We start from the raw sequence: 19,455 nt of genomic DNA, 5'->3' as shown, positions 1-19,455 counted from the left end.
TCAGGTGCATCGGTTTTCAGATTGAGAACTCTGGGATCTTTTTGGAGTGAGGACAGGAAGTCTACCTTCACCCTAACCCTTACACCCTTACTGCTGGAAACTCAAGCAGTCACATCATATCCCACAACTGCTGCCATGTAAACAATGGTCCAGTTCACAGTTTTACCACGAATCTCAGAAGATATGCAAGGAGGGCCAGCAGCTGAAACCCATCAGCCTGGTTCTACAGATCCCGGAGCTCCTGGAACAAGAGCAGCTGCAACACCTCCAAACTCTATAATACAGACAGTTGAGTAGGAGCACAACAAATTAGATGGGAATGTAGGATAGAACCAAGTAATATCAACAACAAAAACAATAACACAGAAGGCTAAATTAGCCGTAGTTTAGTAAAACTTCAGGCAATGACTTTAATGACCCTATTGTGAGGTATAGCAATATTCACAAATTTTCTTTTTCTGAAGTATTTTTAATAAATTCATTAGCCGTTTTTTGTAACAAGAACGTTCTCATTATCTCTAAAATGGAGAAGCAGTATACATTTCACAGAGTTAAACATGTCAAATGCTTTTTGAAGTACAGAATTTGTTCATTCCCTTTCATGGCCCCCAAAAATGTTACAATTCCCAAGGGATGTCTACCTGTTAGAAAGATTTTTTTCTCTCTTTCTAAAATAATACCCATTCCGGATATTATGTGAACAAAAGTCAGCCTTCAACTAAGCTTGTCCTAACCCTATTTTACCTATTCCTTTGTCTTCAAGATTTTATGTATGTAAGACTTCAGGGAATATGCATCATTATCTTGTTAGTACTGTATGACTTGACATACTGTAAAACCTCCTTTATCAGATGTACTGGAATATATCCACAGCCCAAATTTCATTTTCTTTAAAATAAAGAGTTAGGCTAAAAATGAGATCTGAGGATGCTTCTAGCTCTAAAACTGCTATATCCTCTAGTTTCAGAGTTTCTAACAAGGAAACATGTGGCCTAAATGTGTCATCTTCATTATTAGAGATATCATAGTACTAAATTGGGCTCTGATGTCCTGAAATACTCCTTCAGTTTAATACCAGATCACAGTTTCTTTCCTTGCTTTATACTCCCAACTTGTCTGCATGCTCTCTCTATCTATCTATCTATCTATCTATCTATCTATCTATCTATCTATCTATCTATCTATCTATCTCACTCTCTCTCCGTTTTACTCTAGATTCTCACCAAACAGAAGCTGGGACAAAGTCATAAATACAGAAATGTTTTCAGGGATTTTGGTTTGGTTTCGGTTTGGTTTTGGGGTGGCCTCAGGAAACAGGAGTATGAACTGAAGGAGTAAAGAGGTAAAGAGGGAAAGAATTCTCAAAGATGCATTAGGTCAGTCACATTCTGGTCACTAGCTCCCACTTCCACTGGATTCTTGAGGATATTTTTTAATTGCAAATCAATAGGCTGGAGTGATAGCATAGTAGGTTAGGAGTTTGCCTTTCAGAAAGCTGACCCAAGTTCAACCCCTGGCATTCCATATGGTCCCCTGAGACCTCCAGGAGTAATTCCTTTGCAGAGCCAGGAATAAACCCTGAGCACCACCATTTGTGGCCCGTAACTAAAAAATTAAATGAATTGCAATTGAACTCTCTGCTTTTGAGAGGAAGAATGAAAGCATTTATCTACCAGTCCTCAACCCCGTGGCCAAGGTGGCCTTAACAATGTCAACTTGTGAGTTGTCAACTTGCAAGATTGAGTCTGAGAATTAATTTTATTCTGAGGGTATGGTTTTAGGGCATCAAAATGTAAAGTAAATGAGAGGTTAATCCACCTTACATTAATACATCATTTTATTCTATATACCACTGATAATTGAGAACATACAGCATTTGCCCAACTTCTGACTTACATCACTCTATGAGATCCTCCGGTTCCAACTAAGTTGTAGCAAATTTCATGACTTTATCATTCCTTGTGTCTATATTGTATTCCATTGTGTGTATATGCACACATATACCACACTTTCATCATCTACTCATCTGTCATTGGACATTTTGGTTAATTCCATATCCTAATTGTTATACTATGGGTTGCAATAAAGGTGTGCATATGGATTTTCAAATGAATACATGGAATGAACAGCAAGTGGAATCACTAGGTCATATGGAAGCTCTATTATTTTTTTTGAAAAATCTCCATACTGTTTTCCATAAGGGTTAAACCAGACAACAAAGCAAGTTGTTTCCAGTCTTTTTGATATGTGCCATTCTCACTAATGTGAGATTATATTTTATTGTCCTTTTGATTTGGATTTCCCTGATAATAAGTGACAACAAACACTTTTTCATATGCTTCCTGGCCATCCATCTGTCTTCTTCAGAGAAGTGTCTATTCATCTCTTCTCCCCAATTATCAAAGGGGTTATTGGACTTTTGTTGTTGATCTTCATGAATGCTTTACTCTGGATATTAACTCTTCATCTGACATTGTGTGCAACTATTTTCTCCTGTTCATAAGGTGCCAGTTATTTTTTAAATTTTAGTCCGTGATTCCTTTGCCATGAGAAACTTTTTTTTTAATTTTTTATTGAATCACCGTGAGAACAGTTACAAAGCTTTCAGGTTTAAGTCTCAGTCATACAATGATCAAACACCCATCCCTTCACCAGTGCACATGTTCCACCACCAAGAACCCCAGTATACCCCTCATCCCACCCCCACCCTGCCTATGTGGCAGATGATTTTCACTTTACTCTCTCTTTACTTTGATTACATTCAATGTTTGGACAGAAAACCAACTATTATTATTTGGAATTTCCCCCCAACAATTAGACCTGCTGAAAAGGCATAATTTGATAATTTGTTTTCTACTGCTGATAATGAAGAGCATATGATTTTGGATTTCTGGTATTTTAGCAATTAAGTCCAGAGTGATTTCTGCCAGAAGCATTTTCCGGTCTTGCATTGCCCACCGGCCAGGATTCTTCACTCGCCATGAGAAAATTTTTCATTTGATATTGTCAATTTGTTTGTTATTTTTGACAATGGAATCATATTGAAAGCCCCTTTGAGATTCAAATTTTGAAGCATTCTGTTTATATTTTTCTCTGTGAATTTTAGATTCTGGTCTAATCTTAAGTCCCTTGATCAACTGTGAATTGATACTTGTGTAAGGTATGAGGTACAGGTTCATAAAACTCTCTTTTAAGTAGTTAAATAAACTTTACTTATAAAGAGCTCAGATTAACCCCACTCATCATAAAAGGCATGCAGATGAAACACTGGTATATCACTATTTATATAAAATTGACAAAAAAATTTAAAAGTGTGTGTAATACCATAGTGTGTACAAGGATATAGAGAACAGCCCGTTTAATTCACTGGAGTAGAAGTAGGTACATTGGTCTCTCAGGATCACTTCAGCAAGATTTAGCAATTTCAAGTGCAACAACCTTCTGACCAAGTAATTCCATTACTGGGAATCTGAGGTGTAAAAATGCAGGTAGAAACTGAAATTATTTATTGCAGCACTATTTGTATTATCTCTGCTTGGAAACAACCCAGTTGTTTATCAGGGTCACTGATAAAATCAGTTGCAATGTATAAAATGGATTCTTGCAGTTGTAAAAATATTATTAATAATATCTTTTTAAATTATTGGAACAATCTCTGTGTCATAATGAGAAAAGCAAGACAAAGGATATTATGCAAAACAGTGTTATTATTTTCATGGTAAGGAAAACTCAAGAAAAAATGAAAAATAGGAAAAAAAATGCTTATACTTTTATTATCTCTTCATAAGAATGAGTCCAAAGATAAAATTTTATTTTACATATAAAAATATTTCAAAAATAGTTATTTTAAGTCACATTTTGTGCATATGCCATAAACTTGGCCAGTTTAACAACTGCTATGAACTTTTAAAGGTCTTAATTTGTTTGTAATAGAAAACAAATAAGACACAAGGTAATTTAGTTGCTATTTTTCTCCAGGTGCCTTTGATTGATGTCTGGCCTTGAACATAAGCAGAAATATCTGCTGCAAATCCTAGTAATCCTAGTGGCAATTCAGTCAGTTTACCAAGTGCTAATTTCATTCTAACTCTTATCAAAAAATACTCTATGCCTTATTTGATTTTGTGAGTTACTTTGCAAGAAATTTGAAGAGCCAGTAGAGATACAAAAGCCTTGGTCAAATGAATCTCCAGGTTTCATTAGCCACTTTTAATGGCATTTAATTTGTTAATTTGTAAGACTAAAACAATTAAATTGCCATTTAGTGAGACAAGTCACAGCTGTTCTCTCTTTCGAGGGGAGACCCTACAATGAAGGGAGTGGAAATGCTGGAAGTGGCTCAGCAGTGGTGATCATGCCTTCTATAAATGAGACCCTGATTTCTGGGAATCAGGCATCACCAAATAAAAATTAGGAATAGAGAGGTTGTATGAAGAGGTTGATTCCTGTGGAGAACTCATGGACTGGAGTGTGAAAAGTCATATTTTCTCTTTTTAACAATGACAGAAGAAAGCAACGGACATACTAGACATCTGCTCATTTAACTTTGGCCAAGTGAAATCAAATACAGTAGACTTATATGCGCCTTGTTAACAAATGATACTAAATGATAATTAGATTCAAGAGAATTGATCCAAATGAAATTTTATTCAATTTAGATCACTGCAATAGGTTTTTTTTTTAACATGGTGTTTCTCACAATACTACCTATACACATGTATATTCAGTCTAATGAAAGCATATACAATGCTCGATTTCAGGACAACAGTAAAGAGAAGAAAATTTTCTCTAATCTCTCAGGGAACAATTATTTGACATTTCTTTACTCTGTTTTCATATATAACATGGAAGCCTCAGACAAAACACTGGAGGTAAGTGGACAGTCATGAACAATCAACCAAATAAATCCTAATATGAAAAAAACGACTGTTCATTCAAATACAATTTCAGGACTTTTAAAAGCCTTTTCCTTCTTACTGTTTTTTAAACACCATGAAAATTATAGCTACAGAAAAGTAACAAGATATCAGGTAAAATATAATACTAATTTTGTGTAGAAATACATGTATCTAAGGTAACACACCATAAAATCACAGGGCGAGAAAAGCTAATAAAAATATAGACCAAAACATTGACAATCGTTATCTCTAGGGGTAGAACTAAAGTGATCATAATTTTCTTATGCTTCCCCACATTTTCTTGATTTTACATTGTTAGACAGAACCCTCCAGCATCAGCCTGAGTTGCTATGTCAATTTTGAAAAATTTCTTTTATTTTTCATATGCTCAGAGAGAAAACCTGGATGATTGTCCCTATAATTCTTTCAAAGGCCATGGATCCTCAGTACTGAGATATGGGTTCTGCATTGATCATGAGACTTTCTAGTTTCACATCCAAATCTGAACATCCTCTTCAGAGTAATGCACCTTGAGAGATGGTTTTTTTATTTGTTTGTAAACAAAACAGGAGACTGAAAGGTGGAAGTGGGGAGATTTGATGGAAGTAGTCTAGAGAAATGAACTTGCAGTTATAAGGCAAACAAACACTGGGAATATCCTATATAGTGTGACTATATAAAAGATAAGTTTAAAAGCATGGTCATAAGCATAAAAGGTATAAATGGATTCTGAAAAATAATAAATGGTTTCATTTCCTCGAAAACAAAGGAAGATACTGAATTTGCTTCTCTTGTTAAGAATGATAAACTCTTGTGTTAGTCTGTACAAATCAAGTGGATCCTCAGATATTAAATAGTAACTCATATCTAGGGCTCAATCAAAGTAATGCAATTACCTAAAGATATATAGAGGATTACCCCCAAATGTCTACATTTATTGTGTTTAAATTTGTTTCTTTGACATGTCCAAAGAATGGTAGCAGAGTTATACACACTTTGCAGGAATTGGAAACTTCCTCCATATTTTGGGCAGAATTTCAGGTAGTGTTTCTCAGACTGGAGGTCATGGGATAATCCGAGTTGGTCTTCAGATCACAGGATACTGAACTCTGTGGCCTCCACGGGCATTTCTGAGTACCATAACCATGTATGATTTATAGCAATCCTTTCTACATCTAACCAACTCCCAAGTCCCTACTGCTTCCTCTCCTGAGCATCTCCAGAAGCCATCCTTCCCTCCACAAGCACTCTTGCAGCACTGGTCTAGGAATGATCATCTCTTACCTACTGCTGAACCTTATTAACTCATGTTTCTGACTTGACTTCTAACCTTGACAAATCAATTTCTTCCCATAAACTCCGCCTGACTATTATCATTTCTCACTATGACATCTTTCCATGACTTCTAGTTACCCTAAAACTAAAGTCCTAATTCCTTGTTGTGACCTAAAAGACACTGCAGGATTGGCCTCATTTTATATCACATAATCCCCTCCCCATCTCACACCCAACTCTCACTCCCAGAGTATACCCAGTACCCGAGTCATACTTAGCTGCTGAATTTCCCAGGATCTAGCACTGCTGGCTAATGCACATAGAGTTCCCTTGCCTGGAGTGCTTGCCCAATTCTCTAACCTCTACTCCTCCAACTAGCCTCAGATGTGAAGCCACTGACTCTGGAGAAACACCCCACACTTGGCACAGTTAGATGCTTCCTTTTCTTGACCTCATTGAGATCACATGACCCCAGCACCAATACATTGCCTGAAACAAAGAAGAAATTTCATAAATAGTGATGCGGCAAGAATCTATTGCTTCATAGTGCTCCTGGTTTACCAAAAAAAAAGAAAACCTCTAGTCTTGATTAAGACCTTTGGAATAATACCAGCTCAATTGCAGAATCATTTCAAGATTTCTTCATCTTTTGTCTCTCACACAAAGGAAGACATAGGGAAAACTGATCGTGGAGAGTTCTATCAAATCCTTTTGGGGAGACATAGTGCTTAGATCATCTGGTAACCAAACACAATTCTGTTTTAGAACACTGTTACATATTGCTATTTTGGTCTATCTTGTCATTAAAAATTTTGAAAACTACACAATAATTGCGCTGGACCTTTTGGAAAACAACATGGACACTTCTCAAAAAATTAGAAATTGAGCTTCCATTTGATCCAGCAATACCACTTCTGGGAATATATCCCAGAGAAACAAAAAAGTATAGTCGAAATGACATCTGCACTTATATGTTCATCACAGCACTGTTTACAATAGCCAGAATTTGGAAAAAACCCGAGTGCCCAAGAACAGATGACTGGTTAAAGAAACTTTGGTACATCTACACAATGGAATACTATGCAGCTGTTAGAAAAGATGAAGTCATGAACTTTGCATATAAGTGGATCAACATGGAAAGTATCATGCTAAGTGAAATGAGCCAGAAAGAGAAGGACAGACATAGAAAGATTGCACTCATCTGTGGAATATAAAATAACAGTAGGAGACTAATACCCAAGAATAGCAGTATATATACCAGGAGGTTGGCTCTGTAGCTTGGAGGCTGGCCTCACACGTTGGGGGAAAGTCATCCCAGATAGAGAAAGGAACACCAAGTAAAATGTGATTGGATATCCTGCGCGGAGAGGGAGATGCGTGTTGAAAGTAGACTAGAGACTGAACATGACGGCCACTCAATACCCCTACTGCAAACCACAACACCCAAAAGGAGAGAGAGAGAGAGAGAGAGAGAGAGAGAGAGAGAGAACAAACTGGAATCCCCTGCCACAGAGGCGGGGTGAAGTGGGGGGATGGGATTGGGGGGTAGGGGGGTGGGATTGGGAGGTGGGAGGGATACTGGGTTCATTGGTGGTGGAGAATGGACACTGGTGGAGTGATGGGCTCTCAAACATTGCATGAGGGAAAAACAAGCACGAAAATGTGTGAATCTGTAACTGTACCCTCACTGTGACTCACTAATTAAACAATAAATTAATTTAAAAAAAAAGAATTGGGCTGGAGCGATAGCACAGTGGTAGGGCATTTGCCTTGCACGGGGCCAACCTGGGTTTGATTCTTCTGCCACTCTCAGAGAGCCTGGCAAGCTACCAAGAGTATCTTGCCTGCACGCCAGAGCCTGGCAAGCTACCCATGGCGTATTCAATATGCCAAAAACAATAACAACAAGTCTCAAGATGGAGACGTTACTAGTGCCCGCTCGAGCAAATTGATGAGCAACAGGATGACAGTGACAGTGATATAAGAATCATGGCTGTGTTGTAAAGCAAGAAAGGCATGGGAAACATGTTTCAAATGCAACTGGCCCCTTCCTTTACATCATTTCAAATTAGGAAAAGAATGAGACATACAGGACACAGAATAAGAAAAGTCCAGTGTCCTGACCTGATGCCAGGTTGTTGTTTCTCTGATCTTCAAACAAAGGTACTCTCCATCATAAAGGTAGCAAATTAATCCATGTGAGTATGCCCTTGACCATTCCACCTGCTCTTGTTCCCCTAACTGCAGAATTTAGGGCAAAAATAAAAAAGAACCACCACCTCCACATTAAAGCTTCTTTTTCCTCCTCAGTTTCTCCTTCATTCCAAGCTTACCTTCTCCAAAAAAGTCAGTCTTCAATCGCTGATCTGGAGACTGCAATCTCAAGGCAAGCATTTCTACTCTGTATTAGAAATTTCAAACAATTATCATTCCATCACTGCTCCTGAAGCTTTTTAAGGAGGGAAAATAAGATTTTTGCTTTACTAAGTAGAAGATTTGAGAGACTTATAGCCCCAATTCTTAATAACAAATTAGAACAAAGGAGGATATAATTAGTTTCTTTGTTCTTTTTGCTGAATTTTCCAAGAAAAAAATTCTTTATCCTAACTTCATTTCTCCCTCTTTTCTTTCCTCCCTCTCTTTCTTCCTTTATTTTATCATATACACACAACTAAGATGTGGCTTATTAATAAAAATTAGGAAATAGGAACATGATAATGTATAGTGTTAATAGTGGCTTTTAAAATTAATGCTGATTCTTTCTTTCTTCCTTCCTTTCTTCCTTTCTTCCTTTCTTTCTTTCTTTCTTTCTTTCTTCCTTTCTTTCTTTCTTCCTTTCTTTCTTTCTTTCTTCCTTCCTTTCTTTCTTTCTTTCTTTCTTTCTTTCTTTCTTTCTTTCTTTCTTTCTTTCTTTCTTTCTTTCTTTCTTTCTTTCTTTCTTTCTTTCTCCATGTAGAACTTGCTTAACAGAATTGTTTCCAGCTCTGTTGGTTGTCAAAGTTTATCAAAGCAAAGAGTTATCCATCTCTCCTCAATCTACCTTAGATTATCAGTCTTACAATTTCTTTCCCAAAAGAAGGTTTGGTAGGTCTGGGCAGCAGGGGTACTAACTGTATGAATAAGGGACTTTTATAAGTCAACATTATTCCCTATTTCTAAAAATTTATATCCTACATAATTAAAAGACAGATTTAACTGAACATAAGTTGATTTAAAGTCACCAAATATTAGACTGGAGAGATTGCACAGGTTGCTTGTCTTACATGCAATGGACCTGGGTTCCATCCCTGGCACCACATATGGTTCCCTGAGCCCTACCAGAAATGATCCCTTAGAGCAGAGCCAGGAGTAAGTCCTGAGCACCACCGGATGTGACCCAAAACAAAACAAAAAAAGTAAAACAATGGTAGTGCCAAATACCATCCATCTCCTTTCTCTTGACGTTCAATTCCCACCCCACCCCCACCATCTGTTCATTCTCCTGGTGTAGGATGATTTTATGAAACAGAGACAAAAAGTTTCAGGAACTGGTAAGATAGTACCATAGCTAAGACTGACTTCTGTTCAATCCCCAGCTCCCCATTTGATTCCCCGAACACCATCAGGTGCAAACCCTGAGCACAGCTGGGTGTGGCTCTAAAACAAAACACAACTCAAAAAAAAAAAGTTTTGTGCAGCTGTGTAACCCATAAGCAGTTTCCCAGGATCATTGCATTCTCCTCTTCGTTTGTCTTTATCCTGTTCCCAAGTGTTGGTCCAAACAGAACTTTGGCCTCCTCTAGCACATTTTAATGTTCTGTGCCTTTTTGGCCTCCACTCATAATCTATTTCTTTCATCTTCTACTTTTTAAAAAATTTTTATTGAATCACTGAGAGATAGCTACAAGCTTTCATGTTTGGGTTACAGTCACACAATGATCAAACACCCATTCCTCCACCAGTACACATTCCCCACCACCAATATCCCCGGAATCCACCCCTTTCTTACCCTCCCCCTGCCTCCATGGCAGACGACATTCCCCATACTCTCTCTTTACTTTTACGCATCATGGCTTGCAACACAGCCCTGAGAGGTCATCATGTTTGGTCCATTATCTACTTTCAACACACATCTCCCATCCCGACTGATTCCTCCAGCCATCATTTTCTTAGTGATACCTTCTTTATTCCATCTGCCTTCTCCCCTTCGCTCATGAAGCAGGCTTCCAGCTATGGGGCAATCCTCCTGGCTCTTTAATATACTGTCCTTGGGTGTCAGCCTCAAGTGATGTTATTCTATACTCTACAAATGAGTGCAGTCCTTCTATGTCTGTCCCTCTCTTTCTAACTCATTTCACTTTGCATGATACTCTCCATGTCTATCCATTTATAAGCAAATTTCATTACTTCATCTCTCCTAAGAGCTGCATAGTATTTCACTGTGTTCATCTTCTACTTATAATTCCTCCCTTGAACCCATGCCTTCACATATATCCTAAAGAGCTGAATTTTTTCCTATGTTGTAATACTACCTTTTCATATTTCCCTGTAGTCATAACAAAGCCTATCTTGTCAAAGGCCATTTAGTCAAATATCTTGTTTCTAGAAACTTATTTGGCTGCTAGTGGGAATGTAAATTATTCATATCAATAAAAGTCTGGTGTCTGTGGATTCTTTGACTTAGATTTGAATTCAAATATGGGGTTTCATTTAGACATCACATAGAACAACTCTCTGGAGGAATAAGGGGATCACTCCCAAGACACCATCTTACTCTGCATTCCTTTCCAAAGTCTCTGTAACATCTTGGTGTAAGTCTTGGCTTTTTAGAAAATAATGAAATAATACCCCTATATTGACTGTGCAAAAACTACCTTTTTTTAACCTTCTGGTTTGGGCTCACATGCAGCAGTGCTCAGGGGCTCTTCCTGGCTTTGTAGCCAGCAGTTACCCTTATGCCCTGCCAGGATGAAACAAGGAGTGACCATATACAATGCCAGAGATCAAACAAAGGTTGAACAAAACAGCCACATGCAATACAAGTGCCTTACCCCCAGTACGATCTCCCTGGTCCTAAACCAACTATAAATAGGTTCTAAAATTCTGCTTTCACCTATGTAAGAGATTCAGGTGATGGAGAAAGATATTTCTGGAAGATTGCATCTCAGGCAGGTTTGCTAGCTGAAGCCAAGGCTAAGGCATTGCTAAGAAAATCTGTTTCCCTGGGATACTAATTAACTCCAAATATTGCATATAAATTAAGGCAACAGCTACTGAAAGCAGCAGTTCAATGGAAAGAAAATGTTAGAGGTGTCAAAGGAAACCACTGTCTTCTGATTAGAGAAAAAGACAAGGGGTCCTAGAAGTTGCTCCTCTCTCCTCCTTCTCAACATTCTACTTTTCTTCCAGAAGCCTCTGCCCCTTTCTCTTTCATTTTCCTTTTTCCACTGCAGCAGGAATGATTTATCAGTAGCAAACTTGGGGAAGTATTTCTTACTGTAGCAGCCTGCCCATCCCACCCCATCCTTGTCCCTTTAATAGGTAAGCTGTTCTCAGGTAAGCTGCTTTCCTACCCCTGGTTTCCAACACACTTGGCCATGAAAAACCCAAGTTTATTCCTCCAAGATTCTGGTTCAGTGCATCTCTTCTGTGTCAGGACCTTGAAATTTGCATGTTCATTAAGTGAGCCAGCAAGTTCCCTGCTTCCTCTCTAAGAATAAGTCACAGCCCCTAACTCTGCAGTGGGTACAGTACTGGCAGTTTAATCTACAGCCATCCTCCCTCTTTTCAGAAAGTTTGTTTTGCAGTTAAATGTTAAATGTTTAGAATAGTGGGTCTTTTTATTTTGCAAATATAAATGCACAAATCATATATTCTAAATAAAGTCAGCAGTCCTGATTTACTGCTTCAAATCAGAACTACATTATAATCACCGACCTTCCATGGCAGTACCTCTAATGTCAAGTTTGGTTTATAACATAGCAATGCCTTCTTTTTGATTTTTGGACCACACTCGGTGGTGCTCAGGGCTTCTCCTGACTCTGTACTCAGGAGTCACTCCTGGCAGTGCTAGGGAATCATGTGGGATGCCAGGGATTGAACCTGAGTTGACCACATGCAAGGCAAGAGCCCTTACCCACTATTATTACCTCTCCAGCCCTAGATTTCTGATTCTCTTACTAACCTAAACCAACACTGAAAATCATGTGTCACAGCTACTGGTAGCAAGGAAAACAAGCAAAATAAATATGCCAGCTGAGCCCTACACAGAACCCCATTTAACCCTAATGTTTAAACAGATTAGCTGCAAAATTCTACAGTGATCTAAGTAAACTTTTGTCTTGGAAAGGATTTCAGAGAATTTCTGTTAAGGTCTAAGTGCACATATCTGTCATCCACATAACCCAGAGGGGGAAAAAAATGTAGGTCTGCTATTTGACTTTATTATACTATAGTTTGAAGGTTAAACATATTGTGTCTGATTAACACTATGACTTGAGAGTATGAAGAGGTATTCATGGCCATTAGTATCACCCATGTGTATCTGCATGAAGTACCTAACTGTGTATTTTGTGTATTTTCTCTTAAAAGATTGTAAATATATAAAACCATCAAATTCATCTCCTTCTGCCCTGAGAAATCCTAACCTAAAGGGCCATTCTTACAACAGATTAACATTCCTTCTACACTATCAGGTTACTTCTACTCAGGAAATTACCATTTATATGTGTGCCATGCTTCTGAATTCTCTTGCTAAATCCAAATTTTGAGTTTGCCTACCAATTGCTAATTTCTATTTGACCCTACAGATTTTGCCCGTGTCAAATTCACAGTTTGGTTTACATGTGTTGAAAAATGAAAATAGGTTGATGAAAACATTCTTGTGAGCCAGCTATCATGCAAAACTGGATTTTAGAAAGGTTTCTCTATTAGTTCTCCACAAAGTATAATTAAATGTATGGGACTGTAAAGGAAATATCAGAAATGAGAGAGGAAAAGAATGTATGAATGGAAGAAAAGCACAAAATACATTGTTTAGAGCAAGGAAAATTAGGCTAGACATGTGTCTAACCAGGGATCAATCTCCAGCACCATGTGGCCTTCTGAGCATCACAGAAGACCCTGCAAGAATCACTGGCTATGGTACTGAAGTCTCAGCCCCACCAACACCAATTTGATGCCCTAGTTGTAAGGGCCCTTGCACTGAACCATCAGTGGCCCTGCTATCTTTGGGCCCAAGCATTAAACTGCCAACCTAGTTGGCTAAGTTTCACCAAGGTGGTCTCCAGACTCCCTTAACACCACTTGGGAAGATTCCTGCCCAAAGGAAGACATTGTTTATTTAACAAAAGCAGATACTTATATGAAATGTTCCATGGCCCACCAAGGTGCCTTAGAAACTTGGGTTTAGTAAATGACTCTCATATTTCACTGCTTCCTCCAAATCATGTCTCACAGTGCGTTAATTGAAGATAGGGGTGTATGGTTCTGAGTCCAAGTGGATTCTAATCCGGATCCACCCAGGGTATAATTTTGGATAATGATTTTACTTCCCAGCTTCAGTCTTATTTTCTGTTAAATGGGATGTGCCTTTAAAAAAAAATGTGTTACACAGATGTTATCAGGAATAACCACAACTGGCCTTGAACAAAGTAGAGCAGGCTGTGTTCTATAAACATATGCAAAGCCTATTTGGTGTAAAATGTTTTGGGCAGTGTGATAGTAATACTTAAGCTTCTGTGAAAATATGCAAGTCTTAATTCCAAAACTTATTTGACCAAAGACAGGGCAAGGAATTGCATTCCTGGAGAACAAGAAATGATAGAATAACAGAGTCCAACTTTCCTGAAGTGATATGCCTTAGAGAGGCTCCATCAGGTTCCAGGACTCTGGCCACTGAAACTAATTCTACCCCAGAAAGTCTGACTTTCTAAAAACGCCAAACAAGGACCAAGAGTGACCCAGTCATGACTATAGATATAGAAAAGCAACATGCTCAGTAATTCAGAATAGTGACATTGTCAGCAGAGCCATGTAGCAGAGAAAAATGTTTCCTGCCATTATCTACCTTCACCTGTTTTTTCTTCTTCTTCATTTCTGTTCAACCTAGTCAAATAAATGGTACACACAAAGAGCCTCTCTTAAAGATAACCATGTAAGAATCCGTTGATAGGTTCACTGAACCCAATTACACTATTCAAGAAATCAAGCATACATTAAGACTGAGGGTCAATTTAATGTATTGTTTTTGGTGCATTTTTGGTGCATTTTTTCCTTGCCAAGAGAATAAAACAGGAAGTTAAAAATAATAAAACTGGGAAACTTAAGTACAAAATGCAAGATACACACAAATCTATATTTAAGTCTAATAAATCTAATGTGCTGAGGGATCTTTTTGGAGAAAAATATTTCATTTCAAGTTGCCAACAGTTCAGATGCAAATGCAGTATGTCCCTTGGCCCAGAAGCCTAATTAAGTAGGTAGCAAATAGTCATCAAAATTATTATTTGTTAAGACTTCTATTTCAGAGTCAAGCGTGCCTTGGCAGCAGTAATCAATATACTTAGTGCAGGTATACAAACCAAGGAAAAGACATAGTGGAAAAATACAAAATATTTAATCTACTGAATCTAGCAGGTCCTACTGAACAATACATATGCTGCATACTTATGAGCTGTAGCCTGTGGTTGTGGAAAATTCACTACAGAATAAAAACAAACATTGTGTACTACATTTAGTATACAGCATGCCTTTTCTGCTCAATATAAGAAAAATTGACTATCCAGCAGACACTGGGACTGACAGTAGCAATGTGGTAGGATGTTGTTCTTTTTTCCTTTTGCCCCCAAATAAAAAATAAAATGTTGTCATTGTATATCCCAATTAAACTGCAGTCCATTTCAAAATTCATCTTCAGAGCTGTCAGCTAAGAGCATCACTCGATCTTGCATGCTGTTGAATTCTCGCTGCTGGAGAAAGAAAACAGGAAAGCAGAAAAGCGTTAAACTCTAATACAGAACAAAGCTGAGAAACACCCACCTCCCCTTTAAAAGACAGAAAGCAGCTTCTGCTGATCCGAACCACTGGGCATGTCAATAGGGTTCATGCATCATTAAACTCAGTGTGCTTTATTAAGCAAATTACATAAGCTACCACAAGCACAGGGTCTGCAGCTGATTAGGTTTTGCTCTTGTTGGTTTCATACCTTTCTTTTATGCCTTTTGAAGCCATTCCTCCTCCGGCGATTCATAACCTTAATGCTGTAGAGCGCTCCCAAGATAAACAAGGCTCCCGCTATCCCAACCCCTACAGGCACCAGCATCCCAGACATGTATCCAGCCTGCATGGAAAAGGAAACAAACGTTAGGATGCAAAACAGACCACTGTCCTGGGCTTCTCACTTCTGCTGCATGGCAGCTGGGTTTTAGACACTCGGAATCTTCCTGTTTGCTTTGTTATGAAATCAAACAACACCTTGAATAAAGTGACTTTTTTTAGAAAAATGACAACAGAGAAAGAGAGAGAGAGCTATGACTGTTTTCATATCTCTAAAACACTTAGACATATGGAAATAAATCAGCCAGACCTAGTGGCACCTCGAGCCACTTGCTCATGCACATTTGTCAGCATCAAGTTTTGGTGACAGAAATATAATTTGTACTAAAGATGGATGAAGTAAGCTTCTGGGGATGCCAGAACCATTAAAATGCTATAAATTGGAAATAATGGTCTGAGCCCAGCTCTAGGCAGGCAGAAGTGCCCTCTGGAACACTCTGCTTCCTGGGGGCCAGTAAAGGATCTTGACGTTGGAGACCCACTCTCTCACAGTCTCAACTGCATGCCAGAAATAAAGGAAAGAGGGATGGGCTTGCAAGTGAGTCCAAAAGGAGAACTTTTGGAAAGATCAAGGGAAGAGAAATCCTGCAAAGGAAAAATGGGAGGACTACAAATGTTAGAGCACAAGCAGAAAAGACAGGATACGAAATGGGTAGGTGGAGAAAGTGGGTTAATTTATATTAAAAGAATAAGCTACACCTTGAACAGGACCAAAGTTGGAATTGGAAGGGAATTTTGAGCATCCTCAGCCCCAAAGAGAGGAAGTGGCATAGAGGGCACAAAGGTCACTGCCAACAACACTAATACCTGCCCAAGTGCCTGGAAGAATCAGTTTACATGACTCCCATTGTCTCCAATGTCACTAAAGATACCTCAATCCTTAAAACTGCAATCAGCTCTCCACATGCCCTGGACTCAGACTTACCCAAGCTCAGGGGAAGGCCCTCACATTAAAAGGTCCAAGGAGGGGCTGGAGCGATAGCACAGCGGGTAGGGCATTTGTCTTGCACGCGGCCAACCTGGGTTCAGTTCCCAGCATTCCATCTGGTCCCCCGAGCACTACCAGGAGTAATTCCTGAGTGCGTGAACCAGGAGTAACCCCTGTGTATCACCAGGTGTGACACACACAAAAATAAATAAATAAATAAATGAATAAATAAAAGTTCCAAGTATATAGTTCTATGGTAGAGCGCTACTTGCTGTGCATATGTGAGGCCCTGGATTTAATCCCTGACATGGGGGATGGGGAACATCACTTTAAGGGTGCATCCCATATTTTGGCCAAGAAAACAGTTAAGAAACAGAGAGTACAATTACTAATAAGAGTGCTTTTTTTGCAGGATCATAACACAGGGTTTCCCCTCAAGAATATCCCTTCTAGAAACCTTCCAGACAAAATATAGAAACAACTAAAAATTCTGTCAAGCTGCAATAAAGACTTTAGATATGTATTGTTGGGGAGGTGGGGATTATGGGTTTGCTCATTCATTTCACTATTTCTAAAATTTCTAATAAGGCACAAACCATTTCCAGAATCTTTTCAAATGATGTAAGAACAGAAAGGGACAGAAAACAAAAAAAAATGTTAAATGCTCAAGAAGGCAGGCTATATCTAGAAGTAAATATTTCTAGAAGTAAAGCAAGCAGTAGAAAAGACCATGGGAGATTGCAACCCTTCTTCTTATTCATAGCCTTTCACTCGCTGATTCTGCTTCCAAAATCTATTAGGGTAAAATATGGAAATTTTCTATTAATTTGAGAACAATAGCATTGTTCAGCATACCAAGTGTTTTGCCCCAAGAAATAAAACCCAGTCCTTTTCAACAAATTAAAATGCTTTGCAGAAGCCCAAACTTCTCAAGTTCTCCCAGGTCTACTTAAGGCTTACAAAACTCTGTAATTTTCCATGTGAGAAAACACTGGACAACAGCAAAGTGGTGATGCTCTCACCAGAGTGTGACTTTCTATTCACAGTTTCTTTTGTGTTTTATTGAGGTTTTTTGGAAAATATGACTTCACCATCTACTTAATCATGCACTCCATTTTCTGTTTTAGAGTTGCAACTTATAAATGACAGTTTCTCTAAGACTCATTCAGTCCCTAACAGAGCACAAGAATCAAAATATAGAACTTGGCACCAACATGAGTAGAGAAATCACCATACTCAGCAACCTAGCATCCTTGCCTGGGACACCAGCATTGTACTCTGCCTTATCCCCTTCTCTCTTTCCTCTTTACTTTCTTTAAGCCAGGTCTGCTGATCCCTTCCTGTAACCTCCAGCCTTGTGAGGAGTTTGAGGCAACTTTGGAACCACAAATTCTCTTTGATTTTTCACTTCCCAAATCTAAGGCTTTCAAACATAATCCTTAATCATAAGAGCAAAGCAAATTTTGCATATGGACATGACCTCTCAGTTTTTGCAAACAATCTCTCTTTTCATTGGCTGGAGTTTTCTTTCACTGTCAGGAAGAAAGAGTGATTGAAAGCAATGGTAGCATGACGTTTTTAAATCACCATTCCCAATGTGTAGAAATATTCATACATGTTCAAGGAGCATTGATGTGTAACCTGGTAGATTCAGCTTCACTGAGCTGGCTTCAAAGGATGACTTCTGAGATTTGGGAAACTCAACTTGATCTATCGCTATGAAGTTCTCCTCATTTTCTGTGACTTCACATAAATCTTACTTCTTACTGGCTGTGTCACTCTTAGCATAAGTCTTATTTTTGCATTTAGAATTCTTATTTATAGAATATTAAGTCATATAGGTTCTACCCAAAAAAATCAGTTACCCTCTTCTCTTTATTTTTGTCCCCTTGTGAATGCCTGGGGGACATACACATCTGCCTGGGCTTTGAGTAAGTAATTACTAAATGGCCACAAAGCTACCTATCTTCTTCAAATATAATTTAAACATTTTGCTTTCAAAACTAATTCTTTTTAGTGTTGGGAACCTTGGTGATGGTGAGGTGTGGTAACTTACAGCAAAATCATTTAAACTGCTATTATAGTAAACATGTTACCTAAACAGTTAGAGATAGTGCTAACTGCTATACTATCTCTCCAGCACCGATACTGGTTTAAATCATGAATCATGAAAGAAAAATAATGCTATATAAATGTTCCAGGTTAAGAGAAATTAAAGGATCGTGAAAATTATGGGGCCACAGAGCGAGCACAGTGCTGAGGCACTTGCGTTGCACACAGCCAGTGTAGTTCGATCCCCAGCACTGCATAAGTTCCCCCAAGCAAAGAGAATGATCCTTTAGCAAAGGATAAGGAGTAATCCCTGAACATCCTCAAAAGCTAAAAAAGGAGAATAACTAAACGTGGTATCTGACAGTAGATAGATAACACTGCTATACAGAAATGAGGAGAATGCTAGACAAGTAGTAGGGGGAATAAAGCCCTGATAAAGGACATTTGGGAATGACTGAAAAATAGACACCAAATAAAATTCAAGGGTTTTTTTTATAAATATGAAATAGTCACATTAAGTACCATACCTTTGTTTGCTAACAGAATGGACAGCCAAGTTAAGATTTGCCTAACAAGTGTTATTTCTTGGACATTTAACCAAAAAGACGATTAGTGATAAGATGAGTACATCATTATACAACCTGTTCCTCAATAGCCATTCTCCGCTTCTTTTAGGAAAAAGGGGTTTCCTGTTTTAGTTGATAACAGGAAAAATATTTGTGTGACCATGAGAGAATCTCACTAAGAGAGGGGCACAGGAAATCTCAAAAAAATTATCTGTGAGCGGGTGCAGTGCCACCAACAGGTCAACCTGTACCTGAGAAGCAAGTGCATCAGCAGCCTGATGGTTCCTTCAGGCTTCCTGGTACTCCAAAATTGCCACTGTGCCTCCGACCAGACCCCAACAACTTGGGACCAAGTTTCCCAAGAAATTAAATAGCCAAAAGTTACATATGTGGGAGCCACACCCACAAACCACCTCCAGCT

At 38.5% G+C, this 19,455-nt stretch overlaps 1 protein-coding gene across 3 annotated transcripts in view; it reads right to left on the bottom strand.

Moving 5' to 3' along the window:
• Window positions 1-14,375: 14,375 nt before the first annotated feature.
• Window positions 14,376-19,455, bottom strand: part of ARMH4 (armadillo like helical domain containing 4) — a 148,580-nt gene continuing 143,500 nt past the window's right edge. For all 3 annotated transcript variants that reach the window (XM_055130206.1, XM_055130205.1, XM_055130207.1), the window contains exons 7-8: window positions 15,358-15,492; window positions 14,376-15,121 (exon numbers count right to left, since the gene is read on the bottom strand). In XM_055130206.1, the coding sequence (XP_054986181.1) occupies window positions 15,053-15,121; window positions 15,358-15,492 (204 nt within the window). In that variant the 3' untranslated portion in view covers window positions 14,376-15,052. The remainder of the gene's footprint in view (window positions 15,122-15,357; window positions 15,493-19,455) is intronic.

This window comes from Sorex araneus, chromosome 3, assembly GCF_027595985.1.
Source record: "Sorex araneus isolate mSorAra2 chromosome 3, mSorAra2.pri, whole genome shotgun sequence".
Classification (NCBI taxonomy): domain Eukaryota; kingdom Metazoa; phylum Chordata; class Mammalia; order Eulipotyphla; family Soricidae; genus Sorex; species Sorex araneus.
Note: the sequence above shows the minus strand (reverse complement) of the source record. Positions and strands in the feature narration are given on the sequence as shown.